The following is a 21097-nucleotide window of genomic DNA, read 5'->3' as shown; positions in this document are numbered from 1 at the left end:
GAAAAAATAATTAAATTTGATCTAGGACCTCTCTGGCATATATGACTAGCAGAGAGGTGGTATGTATGGGCGATGGATAATATATGCATGCATGATGTAAAATATACTGGCATACACAACCATGAATTGCACAATCGAATAAGTCCTAGCTAAAAGAAAACTATTTGACGTACAATAAACAGGAGTATTATACATGCAGAAAGACTTGATTAATGCAGAGCAGCAAACTAAATCAATCTAACCCATCATCTAAAGATTTCTTGCCACTGCCAAAATGGAAAACGTGTTATGTTTGTGTTTGGCCAATTTTAATCATTAGTATGCTTAATGACATGCAGTTTTTTGGTAAAATAATTGAAGGACACGAAGAAAAGATGCTAGCATATGATGCCAATTGTTTGTAGTACACATGTACCTTCACAAGAGTGAAGTAGCTTCAAAAACAGAAACTTGGATTGAAATCTCTGGAATAGTCTGATCTGCTGCTGCCACACTAACACTACTACCACACCCCCAAAATTAGAGCAGAAATGTAGACAATACAATAGCAAAGGCGGTTCCAAAGCTGTGCTAATATGGGGTATGAAGCTAGGCAATTTCCCTCCTCTCGAAGGAATGAACGATTCGTTGCCTATTGTCTTCATACTGTCTGAAGGGCCCTTGGCCTCAGGCTGCCTTTTTGCCTCTTTGCTGAACCATGAAGCACTGGCAAAATGGTGATTATTTTGCTTTCCTAAGATAATTTTCACAACCTTGCAGGTTTCCATGGTAGTTCATGCAGATATCAGCAAGATACTAACATTATGATATTTATTTTTGACAGAATTTTCGAGTCTGATGATGTACACGGCATTTTTCTTTCCTTGCCAGGTACAGTTTCGATGCATCCCGCCACAAGGAACATCGACACTGCATTACCAGGGCTCCAATATATATATGGCTGCTACGAGCGCACAACGCTAAGCGTTTAAACCAACAGACAAGCATGCTACATGTTATGGTCACTACATATCTAATATAGTAAGTGCCATGTCCTGGCACCTGCCAAAATCCTATTTTTCATATGTGAAACACAAGCTTATATGATACGTAACTTTGGTTTATCACTTCACATAACAAAAATGACCAATCAAATACACTCCCAGCAGGAAAATGTTTCATCAAAACTTGCAATGTTATTTTATTTGTTGACATTGATGCAATTTCTTTGTGATTAACAGATCCAAGGCTCTACTGAATTCATTAGCTACAGCAAAAATACATAAAAAGAACCTGCTCAAAGGTCGACTAGACATCACACCAGTAACCAGTATGATTGAACCTTCTAATAAACTACCCAGGTTGACAATCTGCACTAAGATTTAGGAAATCATAATAACTAACTGTTATGGAAAAGAAGGCTGATTACAATATAAATAAGCCCCGTGGAACTAATACATGTCCAGAACAACAGCCAGCAAGTGCTAGGTAAACAAGAACAAGAGTAACAATGTCCTTTGGAAATGACATTATGCTTAATCTGTAGGTTTACCGGGCATTGGCTCTGAACTGCAAATCAAACAAGGGTGGTTTGAACTTTGAAGGTAAGAAACTACTGCCCATCTGCATCTGCTAATGGCTCTGAGAACAGAGGAACATAGGGTAGAAATCGTTGTGTGCTGCTCTCAAGATTAATGATACAACCAACTTTCTGATGTCGCATATCGTACGCTGCCAAGGTAGCACCTCCAAATGAAACCAAGAAAATGGTATCGGAATCTGGATGAATGTCAACCACCTTGTACTTCATCCTAGTCATGCTCAGAAGCTTATCCATGCTGGCGGTATGCTTCAGGACGAATTCTTTACTATCACAATCCTTGAGGCACCAAAGTGTCATCTCAGGAACTAGGATTTCATTGTTAGCTACAGCATAGTGTAAGCATCCCTGCGACAATCCAATCGTACAAAATCTCGAACAGTACGGCACATGGATAGTCTTCCACTCTTTCCCCTCCATGTCCACCCCCACCAGCACATACTCGTTGCTGGTGTTGATGTGCTGCAGCTCGCCAATCACATACATGATACCGCCGACAAACACACATTTACTAATGAAGAACGGCGGCACTTTCTCAACCATCCCACTATCCCCGCGACTCCAGGCTCCTGCCCGCGATGAGTAGATGCTCACTCCTGTCATGTAATTTGCCAGATAGTCCTCCTCAAAATGAAGAACATGGAAGTGCAACGAGATTACCGGATCAAAGGCCAGAGCTGCAGTAAGGCTATATCTGATTTTTGGCACAGGAGGCTTAGGGGGCAGCTCGACCCACCTTGCAATGGCGGGATTGCACACCACAAAACGGCAATCATCCTCTGCCCAAGACCAAGGGGCCACCTTGTTCTTGTTGCTGACGCGGTAGAGGAGGAGGCCATTGCAGGCGTCCACCTGGGCCATGTCCTTGTACTTGCTAGGCTGCAGGTAAGGGAGGGAAGGGTCGAACGGGGCTGCGCTGCCGGAGATGCTGGCGAAGTGGTGGCGGTGCCCGCTGCAGTAGGACGTGTAGAGGAAGCCGGCGAGGGTCTGAGGCAGCATCTTGCGGTTGGCGGGGTCGGCGATGAGGTCGCGCCACGCCACGGAGACGCACTTGAAGCGATGTAGGGATCTGGCGGGGAGGCGGGAGAGGATCTCGAGTATGAGATCGTCGGTAAACAGCGCGGCCGCCTCCGGCGTCGCTCCCAGATGGCTGCACAGCCCCGACTTGATCTTCTTCTCGAGACTCCTCTCCTTCTCCGTTTCCGCCTCCATGGAGCTGAATCCGGAGGGAGTAGTCAGGGGACACCGGGACAGCGATCTGCAAAAGGAGGGAGGAAATCATCGAGCATGTAGTCGGTGGTGGCGATCTTCGCCGTGATGAGTCGGGAAAGGTACCTTAGTTTAGGGCGGCTACGGGGGACGACGGCCAGCGGGCTCTTCGCTTGGAGGACGACGCTATAATTTTATTTTTATATTTCGAGACTTGGATTGGATAGAATCGTAGACTTGTTTATTGTTTATGTACTTGGATAGAGTCGTACAAAATATGGAGTGTCTATCCATCAGACGTTTGTTTTCAGACTTGGATTGAAAAACGACCTGACACCAATTCAAAAACAGACGACTTAAAAATAGTAAAATTAAATAAATGTGTGGTCGCTGAAAAGTAGTGAAATGGTAAAAACATCGGTCGCTAATAATATAAACTGGTAATTAACTATTCCCTAAAAAAACTGGTCATTCACTATACTTCAGTCAGCACAGAAAAAAGTATTAACGATCACAAAGATGGTCGTTCATACTAAAATTGGGGTACATAACGGCCCAAAACTTGTACGTGGTTATCTTTTTCTAATAATAAAGTATGAATTGACTTTATGGGTTCACCGTCACAATACGCTTCTTCCTGCGAATTTACGCTTTCAGTTTGAATTTATAAAACATGCTAGTAAAAGTGCCCGTGCGTTGCACCGGGTGCAAAATAAATAAATGTATGCTTAGACAGTTGAAAAATACCAACCAAATCGCTTTGCAAATAATCAAACAACAAAATTATGGACGGATGATCATGCCTGGTTGTCAGTTAACTAACCAACAAAAAACAGACTTGCTACTTAAATTGGTTCCTGGTTAAAAGAATAGATCCTTTAGTTCTCTGATATACAGATTATACAACAAGAGAGCTCGAATAGTGACATCTATTCTTCGAAACAAACATATTCACTCTGTTCTTCAGAGCTCGAACTTGACATATAGCAAGTGAATTACATAGCCACACAAGATTTATCTAGTAAAAGAGTCCGTTCGGTACAACAGATTTGCTACGGAGCAATCACTTAGTCCTCCTTCTATGAGTGGGTGACGGGGAGCAGCGGGTCGAATGAGATCTTCATCTGCACCTCTGGTCGCACACAAACACTGACCATACATGACATGGGAGCTTTCATACAGATGGAGTGAGCTAATTATACATACTTCACAGAAATTGATAATATACTTACCGCAAAACCACCGTTAAAACTTTATTTATTTAATTTTTCAAACAACATCAAGCAATTGTGTATACCGACGAAAGGAACAACATTTATGGTAATGAAGACTGCTCAGTCAGTCTCAAAGAACATTTTATATGTACATCAAGACAAGGACAACATCGATAGGGCTCCATTAGCAGCATAAGATAGTCCAACATGTGCAAAATAAATGCAATATCTTCCTAATTTATCCAAGAACTTTGCAAACTAACCATCTTAATCTGCTCTCAAGAATAGGACAGCGAAAACAAGTGAAGATGGTTGTACTTGCATACCTAGAGTAAAAACCATAAAGCTTATGTTTTAACTACCCCCTGAGTCCAAGCCGAGGTGACATATAATACAGTTCACTCATTTCTTAAACCTAATACAATTAACTCTTCAGCTTGACCTGTATCGTAGAAATGCATTAGTTTATAATCTGACCAAGTAAAGCGAACTCAATAAATAATATTCTTATGTTCAAATCAGAACCGAAATTAAGAAACATCAAAACTTATATAAGTTTCTACATGCTTCTTAATGTTGTGGGCCATATAATATTTTCCGGTTATTCCTATCCTATCAAGAAACATAGGGACTGAGTGAACACATATCTGCAGCAAGGAGTGTCCCAAAGCATAGGACAAGGCAATAGCTACTAATACATGGAGGAACTCCCCAAGCAGAAGAAAATCAAAGGGACTAATAGAAACACTTTATTTCCTGTCAATTGCTGCCTAGTGGCTTCGAAGAACTGCTACTGCCAACCCTGAAGCAAAATTACATCTGCATCAGTAGGAAATGAAGGTTAATTTCAAGAGTGGATTTTTGTAAAGGAAATAGCAATTAAAATGGTCTTCATTTTAGCAACATCTTCTTTAATTCTTTCCCTCGGTCTATCATATCAGCAGTGCATTGTAAGAGGCCTCATCTAGTTCTATTATCTCCGAGCATACCAAAAAACCTAGCTATGAAGTTTGACCTCTCCAAACCATGATTGAATAGCATGACTCATCTCTACTTATAAGGGATACTGGAAGTCCAATCCTATCTGCATTCTAGCTTGAGAGTCGATATTGCAAAAACATGAATGATCTGCTGCATGGATAACAGGACATGGATAGCAGGGCGATGTTGAGTCCGAGCGAATAGCATAGACATCCATGGCTCCGCTCGGCAATGACTTCGGTCGTGAGGAAGGTCCCAACTGCAGTGGTGCGCACGATCGTGTCTTCAGGTGCCTCGGATGGCGAGGAGTGTTGCGATGGCCATATATACAACGAAGTGTTTTATGTCCCCACTAACTAGTTTCCTCAGCATGTTGCGACTGAAAAGTTTATCTGATGTAATGATGCCCAAATATTTGCTCCAATACAACCAAGTGTTTTATGTCCAACGAAGATGCTTCAAAAAAAAGATGCTATATATAATGTAAAGATGGAAGGTCATTTTGAATCTCTAAGAAAGAACAACTAAAATAAATCGACTCTTTGAAGCAGATTTATCTTATTTCAACATGGTGTGACATATAGCTAAAAAAACATGTTGATATATATGCATTGGACTAAAGTTTTCTTGTATACTTGGGATGGATCTCGGTTCCACACAATGATATGGATAGAAAATATATTACGAAGCAAGGATTCATAGATGGAACATTGAATACAGATATGTTATCTCAGACAGCATGCATCAGCCAGTTCTAGTGCATAATAAGAATAAAGGGTTTCCCTATATTTGGTACAAAATGTTATTCTATTTAGACTTGACAATAAATGGCACTAATCAGATACAAAGTAGACAAAAAATTGGAATAACAAACAACATGGTGGTTGCTAATTGAAACCAAACAGCTTATGTCGGCAAAAACAAATATGTTAAAATAACTAACGGGTACATATCCAGCTAGCTATGAAATTTCAACATGTAAATATCAGCTTATGTGACTTGAGCTTCCCATTGGATAGTTCATTCGAGTAACACAGTTAGATAACTCATTCCACTGCCAATGTCAGAAGTTGTTGCAGCCAAAATACGACGAGACAGCTGCGCCGCCAGATGTATGTTAATCACCAGTTCAACTTGTTCCGAAACAAACAAGTGTATTAATTCAAACATCTCTCTCAGTTGGTTCGTTTTATACATGTCAAGTTGCTTCAGCTGCTTAATTTGACCGACTTCATTGTGCAGGGTTGGTGAATTTCCACGTCTATCAGGTTATGGCTTAAACTAATTAATGCACCTGTGATGATGGCTATCTCCAAGTATTGTCCATTGTCATAAATAGCGGGCTATGCCAAACAGCGGCGATCCTTCAAATCAACTGTCGCGGGCCTATAGTCGGGCTATATCCGGCTGTTTCATAATTTTATCGCACAATTATACATGATTCCTCTGGCTGGTCATTTAGCGGCACGCTGATCAAACATCTATACTGTAAGAGCTGGCTATTTAAAACTTTTCTATTTCCCAAAGCTTCTCTCAACTCTGGGCAACAGCTCTTGGGTTGGTTCTGTGAGAACCATGGCATAATTGTTGGGCATATCATAAGCATCATCATCAATAGCAAAAGAGTTTACAAACTTATCGTCCAAACTTATAGCTTTCCATGTCATTGCATAGATAATATTCATAAAATGCATACTAATAACATTTTATTTTTCTCTCTGTTGAGAAATCCTGTCATGATCAATATTAAAAGGACACACATCAACAAACTTTTAAATTTTTTCTTTAAATACATCATGACCAAGCTCAAGGTAAATTTTATAAGATCATCAATGCACTCATTTTGTTGTTGTTTTCTTCCATAAGACAAACTAGTGAACAGGTAACTAAAAGATAAAGTTGCAGGTAGTTAATCACTGAATGGTGGGCTCCCATGCACGTTGTTGTTGTGTTGGAGGTAGTTAACTAAAAGATTATTTGATGTGTGAGATTCATTTCAACTTAAGTAGCTAGCTGGCTACAAGCATGTGGAGTCGTTCTTCTTCATCCCATGCGCCGGCCATTTGTGTTTCTTCCAAAATGGATGGTAGTGGCAATGAGTTCAACAACAGTTGTCCCCCTCCTCATCTCATTCTTGTTCATCTCCACGCTACCTCCCTGTAGACCACTGTCATTCAGCTACAACTTCTCCGACCCTCGCACTTTCGATGGTTCCAACATCATAACCGCTGGAACTGCAACTCTTGCACAAAAAGATGCTAGCCTGATAGAGCTCACCCAGAATCCCGACCCTACAGTGGAAGGAGTATCCAATGCAATGGGCCGGGCCACATATAGCAAGCCAGTGCTCCTCTGGGAAAAGGCCACCATCGAGGTGACAAGTTTCACGACGCGTTTCTCCTTCGCCATCAAGCAGTTACCCGGACATTCTGGTGTCACATACAAACCCAGCGATGGGATCGCCTTCTTCCTATCCTCCTACCCGCAAGAATTGCCACCCTACCATGGCGGCAAGTACCTCGGTCTTGTTGACGGAAGCACCAATGCCACTCCGGCTGTCGTAGCGGTGGAATTCGACACGTTCCAAAATGATTGGGACCCGTACACCGATCACACCGGGATCGACGTCAACTCCATCAACTCGACCGCGGTGGAGGTGCTGCCCATGGGCACACTCACGGATCGTAGCGAGCCCATGATTGTGCTGGTGAGCTACAATAGCAGCATGAAACTTCTCGCCGTTGCCCTACAACTGGAGCGCACTGATGGCGGCATGAGGTACGAGCTCAACAGCACCGTTGACCTGAAGAGCGTGCTCCCCCCAGAGGTGGCCATCGGGTTCTCTGCTGCTAGCGGGTATTCCACGGAGCTGCACCGTGTGCTCGCATGGTCTTTCAACTCCACATCGATGGAGATGAATTTGGTGCCTGCGGGAACACGGCCGATGCCCAATAAGGTCCCTCATTTTCCCTCAAAACGTATGATCTGGCTGGTTGCCAGGGCAGCTGGCGCTGCCATGCTGATATCAGTTGCCTTTGTGGGCGTGTTGATCCGGTGGCTTCTAACGATGAGGAGGCACCGGTGGATGAACGAGGAGCAGGCAATAGCGGACTTGGAAGTTTGCAGCATGGACGGCGAGTTCAAGTTCGAAAATGGCGCCGGCCCAAGGCGATTTCGCTATGGCGAACTGGCCGCTGCGACCAACAACTTCTTCGAGGATGGAAAGCTTGGAGAAGGTGTCTTCGGGTCGGTGTACAGCGGGTCCTTGAGCGACCTGGATATCGACGTCGGCCGGTCACCGTCAAGAGGATATCCAAGAGCTCCCGGCAGGGGAGGAAGGAGTGTGTCTCTGAGGTCACCATCATAAGCCGCCTATGACACCGTAACCTGCTCGAGCTCGTCGGCTGGTGCTACAACAACGGCGAGCTCCTGCTCGTCTACGAGCTGGTGCCTAACGGCAGCCTTGATGCCCGCCTCTACGGCATGGGTGGCAGCGTGTTGCCGTTTTTTTCAGAAAAGGAGGAAAACCCTCGGCCTCTGCATCTGGATAATGCATACGACCATTTTATTAATTATTAACACAAGACCTTATAAAGCAATACAATAGTAAGACTAAAGCCACCATTTAAGCAACATCTGTCGTTACTCCTATCCAGTTGATGAAGGGGCGCTGATAGTCTGGGCCTAATACCAAACAGTCCTCGCAGCCAAACCTAACATCTAAGACCTGAGGTCCCAACCAGGACGCCTGCCGGGTATGGGGCACCCACCAGTCCGGCGCACTCCTCAACCAGGACGCCTGCCGGGTATGAGGCCGCCGTGGCCACCTGCCACCAATCCATCTACAGTGCTGTACTATTGCATCGACCTTGCTCGGTCTAGCTGCCGCCGACGCCACCACGACGCCAGACAACGTCGACCTCCTGCGCATGTCCATGACCACACATCTGACGCCAAGCCTCCGCTGCTCCATGCCACCAAGCGCGGCCTCTATGAATATGTAGAAAGAAACACCGCTCCACTGAAGAGGCCATCCGCTGGTCCCTCGAGTCCGAGTGCATCTCGAAGAATGCTTCCCCCAAGGGGGTAACGACACATGAATGCCGCCGTCATACGATCAACTGATCTAGGGTTTCCCCGGGAGGTATTGGGTGGGTTTGGGACTTGTACCTCGATGATGCCTTCATGAAGGAAACGATGATAAGGGCATCGTCATCACCTGCTCCAGCCAACGACCGAAGACCAAGTTTTCACTCGGATCCGTCCCAAAAAATCCACCCGACAACCTCTGCATTGTCTCGACCGCCTACAAAGCCCAAGATCTAGCCGCCTAGATCCGGCGACCAAACGCAACAGCAGTGCCACCATAGGAGCCCTGGCACACCGGCCACTGCCTGAATGCGCCACCAATGGAGCCTGGGAGGAGGACTCCCACCCCACCTCACCAAACTGCGAGAGCCGCCGAGATCGATCCCGCACGCTCATCACCGTTTCTGATCGGAACCAATCCGTGGCAAAACCACGAGATCGCCAACGCAGATCCGCCTTGGATATGGACTGCACCACATCATGCCGCCGCGGGAAGCCCGAGCTTCGCCCGCCGCCGCCGTCTAGGGCCGCTGCCCCAGGATCCTGATCTGGCCAGCCCGGACCTCCACGAAGCCCTCTTCACGTCGCCGCCGCTGGCTCGCCACCAGGCAACCGCACCGCCGCCCAAGGCCTCCGCCCAGAGCATGCCGTCGCGCCACCATGGATCAGATCGCCGTTGCGCCGTCACGCGCGTGGAGGTCCCGCCCCACCCCTTCCGACGCGATCCAGGGAGGAGAGCGTCCGCCATCGCCGTCGGCCCCCGGGCTTAGCCCAGTGGCGTCCTCCGGCGGCGGCGGAGGAAAGGGAGGAAGGTGGTGGTGACCATGGCGGCTAGGGTTTGAAGAGCTGCCCGAGTCGCCCGAGACGGGGGCGACGCGGGGGCCAACGTCTAATGAGACAGATGACTAGAGATCGAAACCCTAATGCGGCAGCGTGTTGCCGTGGCCGAGCAGGTACGAGATCGCGCTGGGGGTTGGCTCGGCACTGCTCTACCTACATGTAGAGTGCAAGAAATGCGTGGTGCACAGGGACGTGCAGCCCAGCAACGTCATGCCGGACGCGTCCTTGGGCGCCAAGCTCGGCAACTTCGGGCATGCGAAGCTCCTCGACCACGGGATCAGCTTGCCGACCGTGGTTCTGGCAGGAACCATGGGGTACATGGACCCAGAGTACACGGCCTCTGGCAGAGCAAGCACCGCATCTGACGTCCACAGCTTCGGCATCGTGTTGCTGGAGATGTGCTGCGGCAGGAGACCCCGGGACGACTCCGTCAAGCCCTCCCTCCTGGAGTGGGTCTGGAACCTCTATCTCTATGGCCGGGGCGCAGCTCTGGAGGCTGCTGACAAGCGGCTGGACGGCGACTTGGACCAAGCGCAGATGCAACGCATGCTGGTCGTGGGTCTCTGGTGCGCGCACCCGCACCGCGGTGTGCGGCCTTCCATCAAGCAAGCGCTAGGTGTGCTTCAATTTGAGGCTCCATTGCCCGATGTTCCTCCAAAGATGCCCGTGCCGACATTCTCCACGAGCGTTGCAGGCCCTGATGCTGATGCTGATGGTTTTTTGGGCGGTGCCGGAGTTTATTCTTCTTCTTCCACGGGGCGGTGAACGTTGGACGACAACCAGTTGCTCCACAACAGGTTGACCATCCATCCAGCTCTTCTCCTTGCTCCACTTCAGCCACAAACTACTAGTACAGCGTAACCATCATGCATTACGTAGCTGAGCGGGAGGAGCTCCCACGTACAGTACAGCTACATAAAGAGGGATGTGCCATTTGGAATTGTGTAGAACCAGATCATCGTCTGTCTCTCGTGCCTTAATTATCTCCTTGTACATGATGGTTTAAGCAACCAGATTCTCTCTTGTGCTTAGCTTTTCCAACTGGGTGTAGACTGTAGAGTAAAGGAGCAATTATGCCTCTATCTTCCCCGCATCGGTAATGCTACATTAACGGACCTTTACAGGGGTTTTACAGGGTTAGTTTTAGATAGATGGAAGGAGCCTGGGGTCCGTGTGTTTAGGATTATTGTCTTTGCATAGAGAAGACACATGGGAGAGTGAGGAGATGCAACTTACACACGTGGGGAAAGAAACTCTAAGAACATAAAACGTGTCCACAACGAGCTTGGGTATTGACGAGTACACCCAGAGCCGGGTATTGCCAAGGGAACTGCAACTCTTCCCTTGGCAATATCTTGTACTCCATGGTTATCCTTATGCTTCAATCTGTAGCATCTCCTAGATTGTTTCTCCAAGCTAGCCGTTGCATAGTGGCGTGATGGCGGCGCCTGGTGGATCTCCCACTTTACCTTTCACCTTTCATTCACCCCCTTTTCTTCTCTCCCTCTCTCTTTGGAGAACGGGGAATAGTTGGTTTTAACAGGCGTCGTCCGCACCGGGCGACTCGGGGGAACCCTACCGCCCCAGTCGCCGGCCGCCCCTCGCTGACCTTCCTCCCCCCGCCGCCGCCGGAGGAGGTCGTCCCTCGGCGGACGGCGGCGGCGGGGCGCTCCTGCCTGTTTCTTTTTTATTAGCCTGCGCACTCTTCACCAATTCCATCGTCTGCGATCTGATCTAGGCTTGCACTCCGGCCGCAGCTGTCTACGGGTCAAGTCTACGCGCAATCGTAGCCCGGCGCTGCATATACATGGGGCAGGATGCATTCAGATCTGCATGCAAATCCTTGGTGGCTTGCTGTTCTAGACGTGCATCCAGCTCCCACGTCCAGATCGGAAGGCAGCCGACCTGCCAGATCGGTAGGCCACGACGCATGTATGCGGCGGCCTGATCGTGAGGGCAGTCACACAGGATGACGGCGGCCGGTTTGTGAGGCCGACGACACAAGATGGTGGCGGTCAGATCATCAGAGCACCGGCAGCAGCTCATGGACCGGGTCTGGTCCACGCGACGGCATGTTGCGACCGGATCGAGTTCGTGAGTTCCGTGGAGTCCATGGTGTCCCCGGTAATCTGCCGCCGTAGCACATGGACCACCGGGTTATAGCCACTTGCGGACGTGCGTCTGGTCCACGTGACGTAGAGTTGCGACCGGAGTAAGTTCGTGGGTGCCAGAGGAATCCATAGAGTTGCCGGAAATCAGCTGCCGCAACACATGGGCCGTCGGGCACCAAGAGTGATTGTCCCCAACAACGTGCTCAGGAGGGACATTACATGCAGACCTATGACACTCTGATTTGTCGGAATGTCGGCACCATGAGTGGATCTTGATGGCTCATGTTGACTTCGAGATTTCAAGTGATGAAGGAGGAGAGTTTGGTTGTGGTGAAGATTGTGGTCCGGATGATCGGCATTTTGCGGGAGTCCTGGCTAGCAGGGGCGACAACACATGAGGACTTCTTGGTGGTGTTCTTTGGGCACAAAGTTTCGACTTCCGGGGTGAAAACTCATGGTCTGACCTTCACTGGTTGTACCTGGCAATGGCGGATCTCTATTCGTCTCCTTATTGAAGGCATTGCCTAGAGTTCAGTCGGACTTTCTTCAGGGTGAAAACCCATGATCTGTGACCAGGCGACGACTGTGTTGATGCACGGTTTCCTTCTTGGAGGCGTCGTTCTTGGAGAACCTTTTTTGCAGTCCGGGTGTGTCCTCTGGTGGTGGTACTTCCTCCTATTTCGCTGATCCGTTCGGCGTTTTTTTCTTTCTTTTTTTCTTATGGCTGTGTGCATCCTTGATGTCTCGACTAGCTCTTGACATTATGTTGTTGCAGAGGTCGGGTGTAATTGATATCCGCTTGATATTAATATATTCCCTTTATCGAAAAAATGAGTTGACGGGGTGTCTTCTCCAAGGCAGGGTGGGATGCAATGAAGGTGTTGGTTGCTATGCACGTCGTCTACGAGTGGAAACCCTAGCGGTTCGGGATGATGTTCCAGCGGCGCGACAACTATTAGCATCAAATCATTCCACAGGGGATTATGCGGCAGGAGCAACGGTGGCCCTGCGCGTGGTACATGGGGCGTCGGGGTGGCGGCGCATCTGACTTTGATGGGCGTCACCAAGTATTCTGCTCCCGGCGCAAGACAATGCTGATGGGGCTGGCGTGCACCGGATTTTTCCATCAACATGAAGCTATGCGGCATCTACCTCTACTCATCCCGCCCCATGGACATGGTGGATGTTGCAGGTTGGTTCACACCGGTGTGGAGAGGAGCGACCAGATCTGTGCCGCAGCATGGGTGGCCACCCAATGACTATATTGGCGGTCTATGGTGGGATGATTCCATCCCACTCCCTTCCTAGCAACACTTCGGTTTGGCATGGATATGCCTTTTGGAAGATCCAATATCAAGTTAGTGACTCAAACATTGATTTATTGGCCAGGCTCAGCGGCGACGAAGTTGCCTCGTTGCCTTGTTCAAGGCGGCGTCTACTGAATGAGTGTTGACCTTAAGTGGTTAGTCTCGACATCAAAGATGAAAATCCTTGTTCTGAAAATCTTCGACCGGATGGGGCGAAGGCGGTGCGAGTATGTTTATCCTTGCAGAAGAAGTCAACTTAATCATAGTGTTTCATTCATATTTGTAATTATTCTGTTGTAGTTGCATATGTTTTGTACTCCTTTTGTTGATGATTTTGGCATCAATGCCTTGCATCAAATATAACAAAGATGGTTGTGTGCATCACAATGATGCGGAGGCCGAGGGTTTCAGCCTCCTTTCGAGAAAAAAGGATGTCCCTCCATTTTTTTCCTACTTGGTTAATTTCCCTTTTTGAGCTGTAGTAACCAGAGTATGAAATGGCACATTTGAATTCCGAGTATGTTCATGACCAACAGGCTCAGTGCCCTCATTAGCTTCCTCATCATTAACTCCCCGTTCTCAATCAGCTTCCTCTTTCTCGTCCTTCTCTTGATTTCCGTCACATTCCTCCAGATCATTGAACTGCAGTCCGAGACCCTGAACAGTTTACCTTAACTAAGATTCATCATGTCTCTTCCTGGGGACGAGACTTGCCTGCTCCCCCGCGTGTGCCCATCCGTGCTCCCGTGTACGTGGCTTGATTTGATTGGAACAAAATAAGACCCGGCCCCACCCCCTTCAGGGGAGGAGATGATTAGATTAGAAAGAGAAACGAAAAAAAGACAGCCGTAGAATGAAGTGGGAGCACGGATGGGAGCATGGGGAGGGAGCAGGCAAGCCGGATCCTCTTCCTGAAGGCCCTTTTGGTCTGCTCCTCCTGTCGCAGATAATATCTTGATATTTTCCTTGCTATGTCGCCGTGCTCTGCTAACTCTGGAAATCCTATCATCTGGTCGGCTGCGCCATACAATGCCTTGTGTTGTCCTTGCTTACATGCACATTGTTGGACCATTCCCTAGACGATTACTTTTCGTCGAGGGTATCACACATTCGTGAGCCAGACGAGTACTTTCCGGTCATACGTATGCGAACCAATGTTTTAAATAGCGGGCTATGGAAAATAGCGACGGGACTTCAAATCAGCTATAGCCGACCTATATCGGGCTATTTGTGAAGGCGACCTTTTAGCGGCACCCTGCTAGAAAGGCAATATCGGGCTATAGCAGATCTATAGCCGGCTATTTCAAACCATGATGCGAACATTTTTGAATTTTGTGCGTATGTATACACTTCTTTGAATTTTGCTACAATAGAAGTACTCCCTCCGTCTGGAATTAATTGTCGCAGAAATGGATAAATTTAAAGGGCAGGAGTTGGATCATGATATAACGTTTCTGACCACGGAATTTACTCAGAATCAGGCGACTGAGCATGTTGGTAACCAGCCGACGTTTCTGAATTTTGAGAGAAAATCACTAACAACCATTCGTTAATGACCATGTAACTGAACACTTTGAGGAACTACCAATACTACGACCTCTTGGCTGATCGATCTACCAGGCGAGGCCGCGAGGGTAAAACAGACGCACGCGAACACATGCCAATGGCAACACATACATGATCATCGATCGACCCACCCCACCCGACGGACGATTTTTTGGAAGGTCATCATGGCTAGCTTTATTAATGTTTAGACAACGCTTACATCGTCCGCTAAATGCTCTAGGATAAAGCCCGGAGGTGAGTCCAACCACACATTCAGTGGATCAACAAAACCATTTTGCGCTAGTACACGAGCTACTATGTTAGCCTCTCTATTATAATGCTCTAACACGACCTTCCCAAAATCTAAGAATGAAAAGCGACAAGTATTCAGAAGTGGAGCAGCGACCATTGAGTGTCCTTCATTGTTCTGCAATGCTTGTATCAAAACCAAACAATATGATTGTATGCGAATAGAAGTGCAGCCCATGTTTGATGTCTCAGGCCCTCTGCTAGAGCAGCCGCTTCCGCTGATACCACATCCGGCACGTGATCAAACTTTGCTGTCAGTGCTCCAATGAAAGTGCCCGAGCTATCTCTTAGTATCGCCCCACCAGCCCCTGTGTGATGTTCTTCAGAGAAGGAAGCATCCACATTGAGGGCCACTTGATTTTGGAGTGGTTTATACCATCTGCCCACCCGTGGGGGCCCTGTCGATTTACTCAAAGCACGAACAAAATTAAGTGTCAGAGCCCGAACTGCTTGACTAGTTAGAATCGGCGGCTGAACCTCTTCTTCCCGCACAATAACTCTCCTCTGCCACCAGAGATACCAACATGTGATGGTTATTAGTTCAGGTAGTTGCACCACGTCCATATAATTGATACTGTGAGCCGGTTCGCATAGGAATATCTCAAGGATTTCAGCTCCTGATCGCACCGGTGTTGCCACCGTGTGTATGAGTTCATGTAGTCCCAAGTTTGCCCAGATCTCCTTCGCTCGGCCACACTGGAAGAGCAAGTGCGCCGTATCTTCAGCTTGCAAAGAGCAGATGGGACACTGCAAGGATCGAGCAATGTGTCTATTGGCGAGAACACATCTGCATGGGATAGCATTGTGCAAACATCTCCATATAAAGACTTTTACCTTGCTCGGGACCTTCAAAGGCCAAAGTTTCCCCCAGATAGGATGTGGAGATGAACCTTGAACAGCCATACTACTGTCATTGCTGGATGCAAAAGCTACTTCCCACTGCCGGTAGTAGGCGGACCGTACAGTGAAAATACCCGACTTGGTGAGATGCCATGCTACAAAATCCTCAGTCTCATGCTGGTATATAGGAATCTGAAGGATCCGTTCAGCGTCAACATGCCAAAAATTATCACGAATAAGTGGCTCATCCCACTCACCTGTGTTTGGATTAATAAGCTCGTTCACTTTGGAAAGGATACAGTTTCCCCGTACTGTCAGTATCTTCCTTGAGCTGCTGCTAGGGATCCAACAATCATCCCATATATCAATTTTCAATCCATTACGAACTCTCCAGATGCACCCTTCCTTCAAGGTCTGAATTCCTGACCAAATACTTTGCCATACATAAGATAACCCTTCTTCAAATCACAGTTTAGCAAGTCTCCCGATGGGTAGTACTTTGCTCGCAAGACCTTGGCACAAAGTGAGTCATAGTTGTCTATGAGTCTCCAGCATTGTTTAGCGAGCATTGCTAGGTCAAAACTGTGAATGTCACGAAAGCCCATGCCTCCCCTAGATTTGGGAATGCACATTTTCCACCAAGCGAGCCAATGGAGTTTACATTGATCCTCTCCATCTCCCCACCAAAAGTGCTATATAGTATCAGTGATTGCCTTACAAATTTTCTTCGGAAATTTGAATACACCCATCGCATAGGTCGGGATGGCTTGGGCCACCGCCTTAATAAGAGCCTCCTTTCCTCCATATGACAGATTACGTTCCTTCCGTCCGCTAATTAATTTCTGGATTCTTTCAATAAGATGTTTAAAACAATCCACTCGGTCTACTCCAATCATTGAGGGTAGTCCCAAATATTTGTCAGACAGACTCCGTCATAATATCCAGAATTTGACATACTTCAACCTTATCATCAACATTTGTGTTCGGGCTGAAGTATATGGATGATTTTGCCGCGCTGACCATCTGCCCCGAGGCATCGCGTAGTCATCAAGGATCCCTTTTAAGGTAATGGCATTCGCTGCATCTGCCCTCATAAGCATCAATGAATCGTCAGCAAAAAGCAAATGAGTGATAAAGGGGGAGTCCCGACAGACCTGCACTCCCTTCAAGTTCCCTTGTTCTTCTACATGGATAATAAGAGCTGAGAGGCCTTCCGCACAGAGCAAAAACAGGTAGGGGGAGAGAGGGTCCCCTTGCCGCAATCCTCTACTTGGGGAGAAAGCTTCAGTTTCATTTGAGTTAAACCTCACCTTGTACTCCACCAAAATAACACAAGCCATTATGAGTTGTACCCACTGTGCAGCAAAACCAAGTTTTAACAAGATAGCTTATAGAAAAGCCCATTCCACTCTGTCATATGCTTTGTGCATATCAAGCTTGACTGCACAAGTGCCAACTTTCTCTCTCTTCTTCTTCATAGAGTGTAGGCATTCATAGGCTACTAACACGTTATCTGTAATGATCCGTCCTGGCACAAAAGCACTTTGGGTCTCACCTATAATTTCTGGAAGGAAGACTTTCAATCTTGCTGCCAACATTTTTGCTATGACCTTGTACACCACGTTACAAAGGCTAATCGGCCTGAACTGTGAAACCCTCTCTGGTGTTTCAACTTTTGGTATTAAGACTATGGTGGTTGTGTTCCATCCAGCCGGAATCACCCCACTATTGACAGCCTCTAGTACCTTATTCACTAAATCTTCCCCTGTTAGGTGCCAGGATTTTTTATAAAATATTGCATGAAGGCCGTCCGGACCAGGCGCCTTCAAGTCTCCAATGCTAAAGAGTGCTTTCTTCACTTCTTCAGTATATGGAGAAAGTAAGCTTTCATTCATATAAGGAGAAAAACTTTCAGTTTTACTTTTTCAAGAACATCTTGGTTCGGTACATGAACTTCAGTTGTAAAAAGATGTTGGAAATAACCATGAATCAACTGCTTCATAGCCACGTTATCTTCCTTCCACTCTCCATTCTCATCCATGAGACGACGTATAAAATTCCGCTTCTTGCGTGCTGATGCAAAGTTGTTAAAAAAGTTTGTGTTGCGATCACCATATTTTAACCAATTCGCCCAGGCTCTCTGCAGCCAGTAGATCTCTTCTTTTTCCATAGCTTCTTCTAACTCAATCAGAAGTTGTCTCTGCCGATCTTCCGACTCATCAGTGAGTGGCCCCGACCGCAGAACCTCCAGCTCCTCTAGGTTCTTCAGCCTGCGCTGTGGAGACTTCAGAACCAGTCGGTCCCATTCATGGAGTTCTCTATGTACTCCAGCCGTTCTCTCGGACAGAGATGCCGAGGCTGGTGTGCGTGCCCATGCTTCTGCTACTATATCCATCACTCCATTCTCTTGTAGCCAACGAGCTTCAAACTGCCGTTGCCTATCTCCCTGCTGTACGTATACCGCCGCATCACCTTCAGTATCTAGTGTTGACTCTTTTTTTTAGCATCAGTACAGACACAAGCGCTCATATACACGCGCATACACTCACCCTACCCCTATGAGCACCTCCGAGAGACTGAGCCGGCATATCATCTTGAGATTTACGAAGTCACCGTAGGCGCCTCGTCGTCGACGGGAACGTCTCCTCCCACGGAAAGCGCATCGCCGGAAATTCTGAAATAAATCCAGGAATAATGCGAGCACCAGGATTTGAACCCTGGTGGGTCGGGGATAGAACTGTCTACCTAACCAACTCAACCACAGATTGATTCGCTATCTAGTGTTGACTCTGTTAAGCTCATGTAGTGCTAGGAGATTTGTTTTCTGTTAATAATGTTGCATGCACGATGATGTGACGTGTCCATGCAAGTAGATAGGAGGGAGTGCGCCATGCACGTTCCCAGTTTCCTTTTCTTTCTTTTTTTCCTTACCCTCTCGTACGCTGATTACGCCGTGTGACGCGATCGTGGGATGGCATGACAGCCGCGGATCACAACGAGGCGTCAGGAGGGGTTGTTGCTTCTATTTGGTAGATGCATAAGAAAAGGAATGAGAAACAGAAAACGCTGCGACAGTTAGGCAGCACAAACCTCTCTCTCGCGCGCGCGTTCGTCTACCTCCGTCTCTCTCTCGACCTGATCTGACCGCTCTCGCTAAGTCCGGCAACCACAATTGGCATCAGAGCCGTGGTGTTCAATCCACTCTCCGGTGGCCGGCGGTGTCCGATCCGCGACGTACCATGTCGGATAGTGAAGAGGAGAAGAAGAACAAGAGCGGGACCAAGACGCCGACGTCCAAGGCGCCGCTCGTGCGCCTCACTGGCAACGGCAGCGGGGAGCTCCGTGTGGTGGAGCGCGTCGTACGCGAGGAGTCGGGGATGCCCATGATGCTCACGCGCACAAACTACATGGAATGGGCGCTCGTGATGCAGGTCAAGCTGTAGGTCGCCCACGTCTGGTCCGCGGTGACTGAGGACGCCGCCGATGAGTGCGACGACCGGCGCGCACTACAGATCATCCTCACCGGCGTTCCGCCGGAGCTGATGCGGGTGCTGGCCGCGAAGGACTCGGCGAAGAAGGCGTGGGAGACCATCAAGACGCTCCGCATGGGTAGCGAGCGGGCTCGCGAGGCCAAGGCGCAGGTGCGCCGCCGCGAGTTCGAGGAACTGTGCTTCAAAGACGGTGAGTCCGTCGAGGACTTCGGGCTGCGACTCGCCGGCCTCGTCTCCGACCTGGAGCTATATGGCGATCCCGTGACGGAGCACAAGGCGGTCCAGAAGTTCCTCCGCGTGGTGCCATGGAAATATCGTCAGATGGCGATGGCAATCGAGAGCCTCGTCGATCTGAAGACGATGACCATCGAGGAGCTCGTCGGGCGGTTCTCGGCATGTGAAGATCATTACGATCTCAATGATGCGGGTCAGTCCGGTGGCCGCCTGCTCTTCACACGTGAGGAGTGGCTCTCCCACGAGCGACAGCTAGGTGGGGGCGAGTCATCGTCCGGTGGTGGCGGCGGCAAGAACGAGTCGCCAGGCAAGCCCAAACCTCACAACGGTGGCAATGGCAGACCTGCGCCGGGCAGCGGCAGCACGGGCGCATCCGGCGGCTCGGGCAGGAAGAAAAAGGGCAAGTGCCACTACCGCAATAAACCAGGACATTGGAAAAAAGACTGCTAGAATAGGATCAAGGCAGAGGAGCAGCAAGGCAAGAAGGAACAGGTCAATCTCGCCCACGGCGAGGAGCATGACCAAGGCCTGCTCATGGCCATGGTCACCAATGTGGTCACCACTGAACTCGCTGCGCCTCAAGCTGTATTTCTCAATGAAGAAAAGGTGATCCCCGTCCCTTCGCCCCAAGGCACATGGTTCTTTGATACTGGAGCCAGCAGTCACATGACCGGCGAGAGGAGCATGTTTGCAGTATTGGATGAAACCGTGCACGGCACATCAGATTCGGGGACGGGTCCAGGGTGGCGATCTGTGGGCGAGGCACTATAGTCTTTCGGTGCAAGGACGGCGAGCAAAGAGCACTAACTGATGTTTTCTTTATCCCAAGCCTGAGGAGCAACATAATATCCGTCGGTCAGTTGGATGAAGCTGGATGCAACATTCAGATCAAGGATGGGGTTATGTCAGTACAAGGCCCAGGGGGTCGTGTTCTCGCTAGGATCAAGCGTACTGAAAGCAGGCTGTACACTGGTCTTCTATCCATAGATGCTCTAGCGTGCTTCCTAGCCCAAGGCGAGGATCAAACCTGGCGTTGGCATGCAAGGATGGGACATCTTCATTTCCGTGCACTGAGATCCATGTCCAGCAAGAGGATGGTGAGAGGAATGCCACTCATCGAACATGTGCAAGAATATTGCGATGGGTGAGCTCTTGGCAAACAACACAGGGCTCCTTTTCCTCATGCTACGACATACCGTGCAGAACACAGACTCGATCTAGTCCACACGGATCTGTGTGGGCCGATCACGCCGATGACACCGGGAGGCAACAAGTATTTCCTCTTGGTAGTGGACGACTACAGTCGCTATATGTGGCTCGAACTCCTCAGGTCAAAAGATGAAGCATT

At 48.4% G+C, this 21097-nt stretch overlaps 1 protein-coding gene and 1 pseudogene across 1 annotated transcript; one reads left to right on the top strand and one right to left on the bottom strand.

Annotated features, from left to right (window-relative positions):
• Positions 1–1425: 1425 nt before the first annotated feature.
• Positions 1426–2855, bottom strand: LOC123083516 (putative F-box protein At3g52320). Its single transcript, XM_044505542.1, has one exon. The coding sequence runs from the start codon at positions 2789–2791 to the stop codon at positions 1592–1594; it is 1200 nt and encodes a 399-aa protein (XP_044361477.1). The 5' UTR covers positions 2792–2855; the 3' UTR covers positions 1426–1591.
• A 4223-nt stretch (positions 2856–7078) lies between these two features.
• LOC123084487 (L-type lectin-domain containing receptor kinase IX.1-like) lies at positions 7079–10677 on the top strand (annotated as a pseudogene).
• Positions 10678–21097: the final 10420 nt, after the last annotated feature.

The sequence above is a fragment of the Triticum aestivum genome, chromosome 4A, assembly GCF_018294505.1.
Source record: "Triticum aestivum cultivar Chinese Spring chromosome 4A, IWGSC CS RefSeq v2.1, whole genome shotgun sequence".
Lineage (NCBI taxonomy): Eukaryota > Viridiplantae > Streptophyta > Magnoliopsida > Poales > Poaceae > Triticum > Triticum aestivum.
The sequence above is the reverse complement of the archived record's forward strand: the minus strand, read 5'-3'. Positions and strand labels throughout refer to the sequence as shown.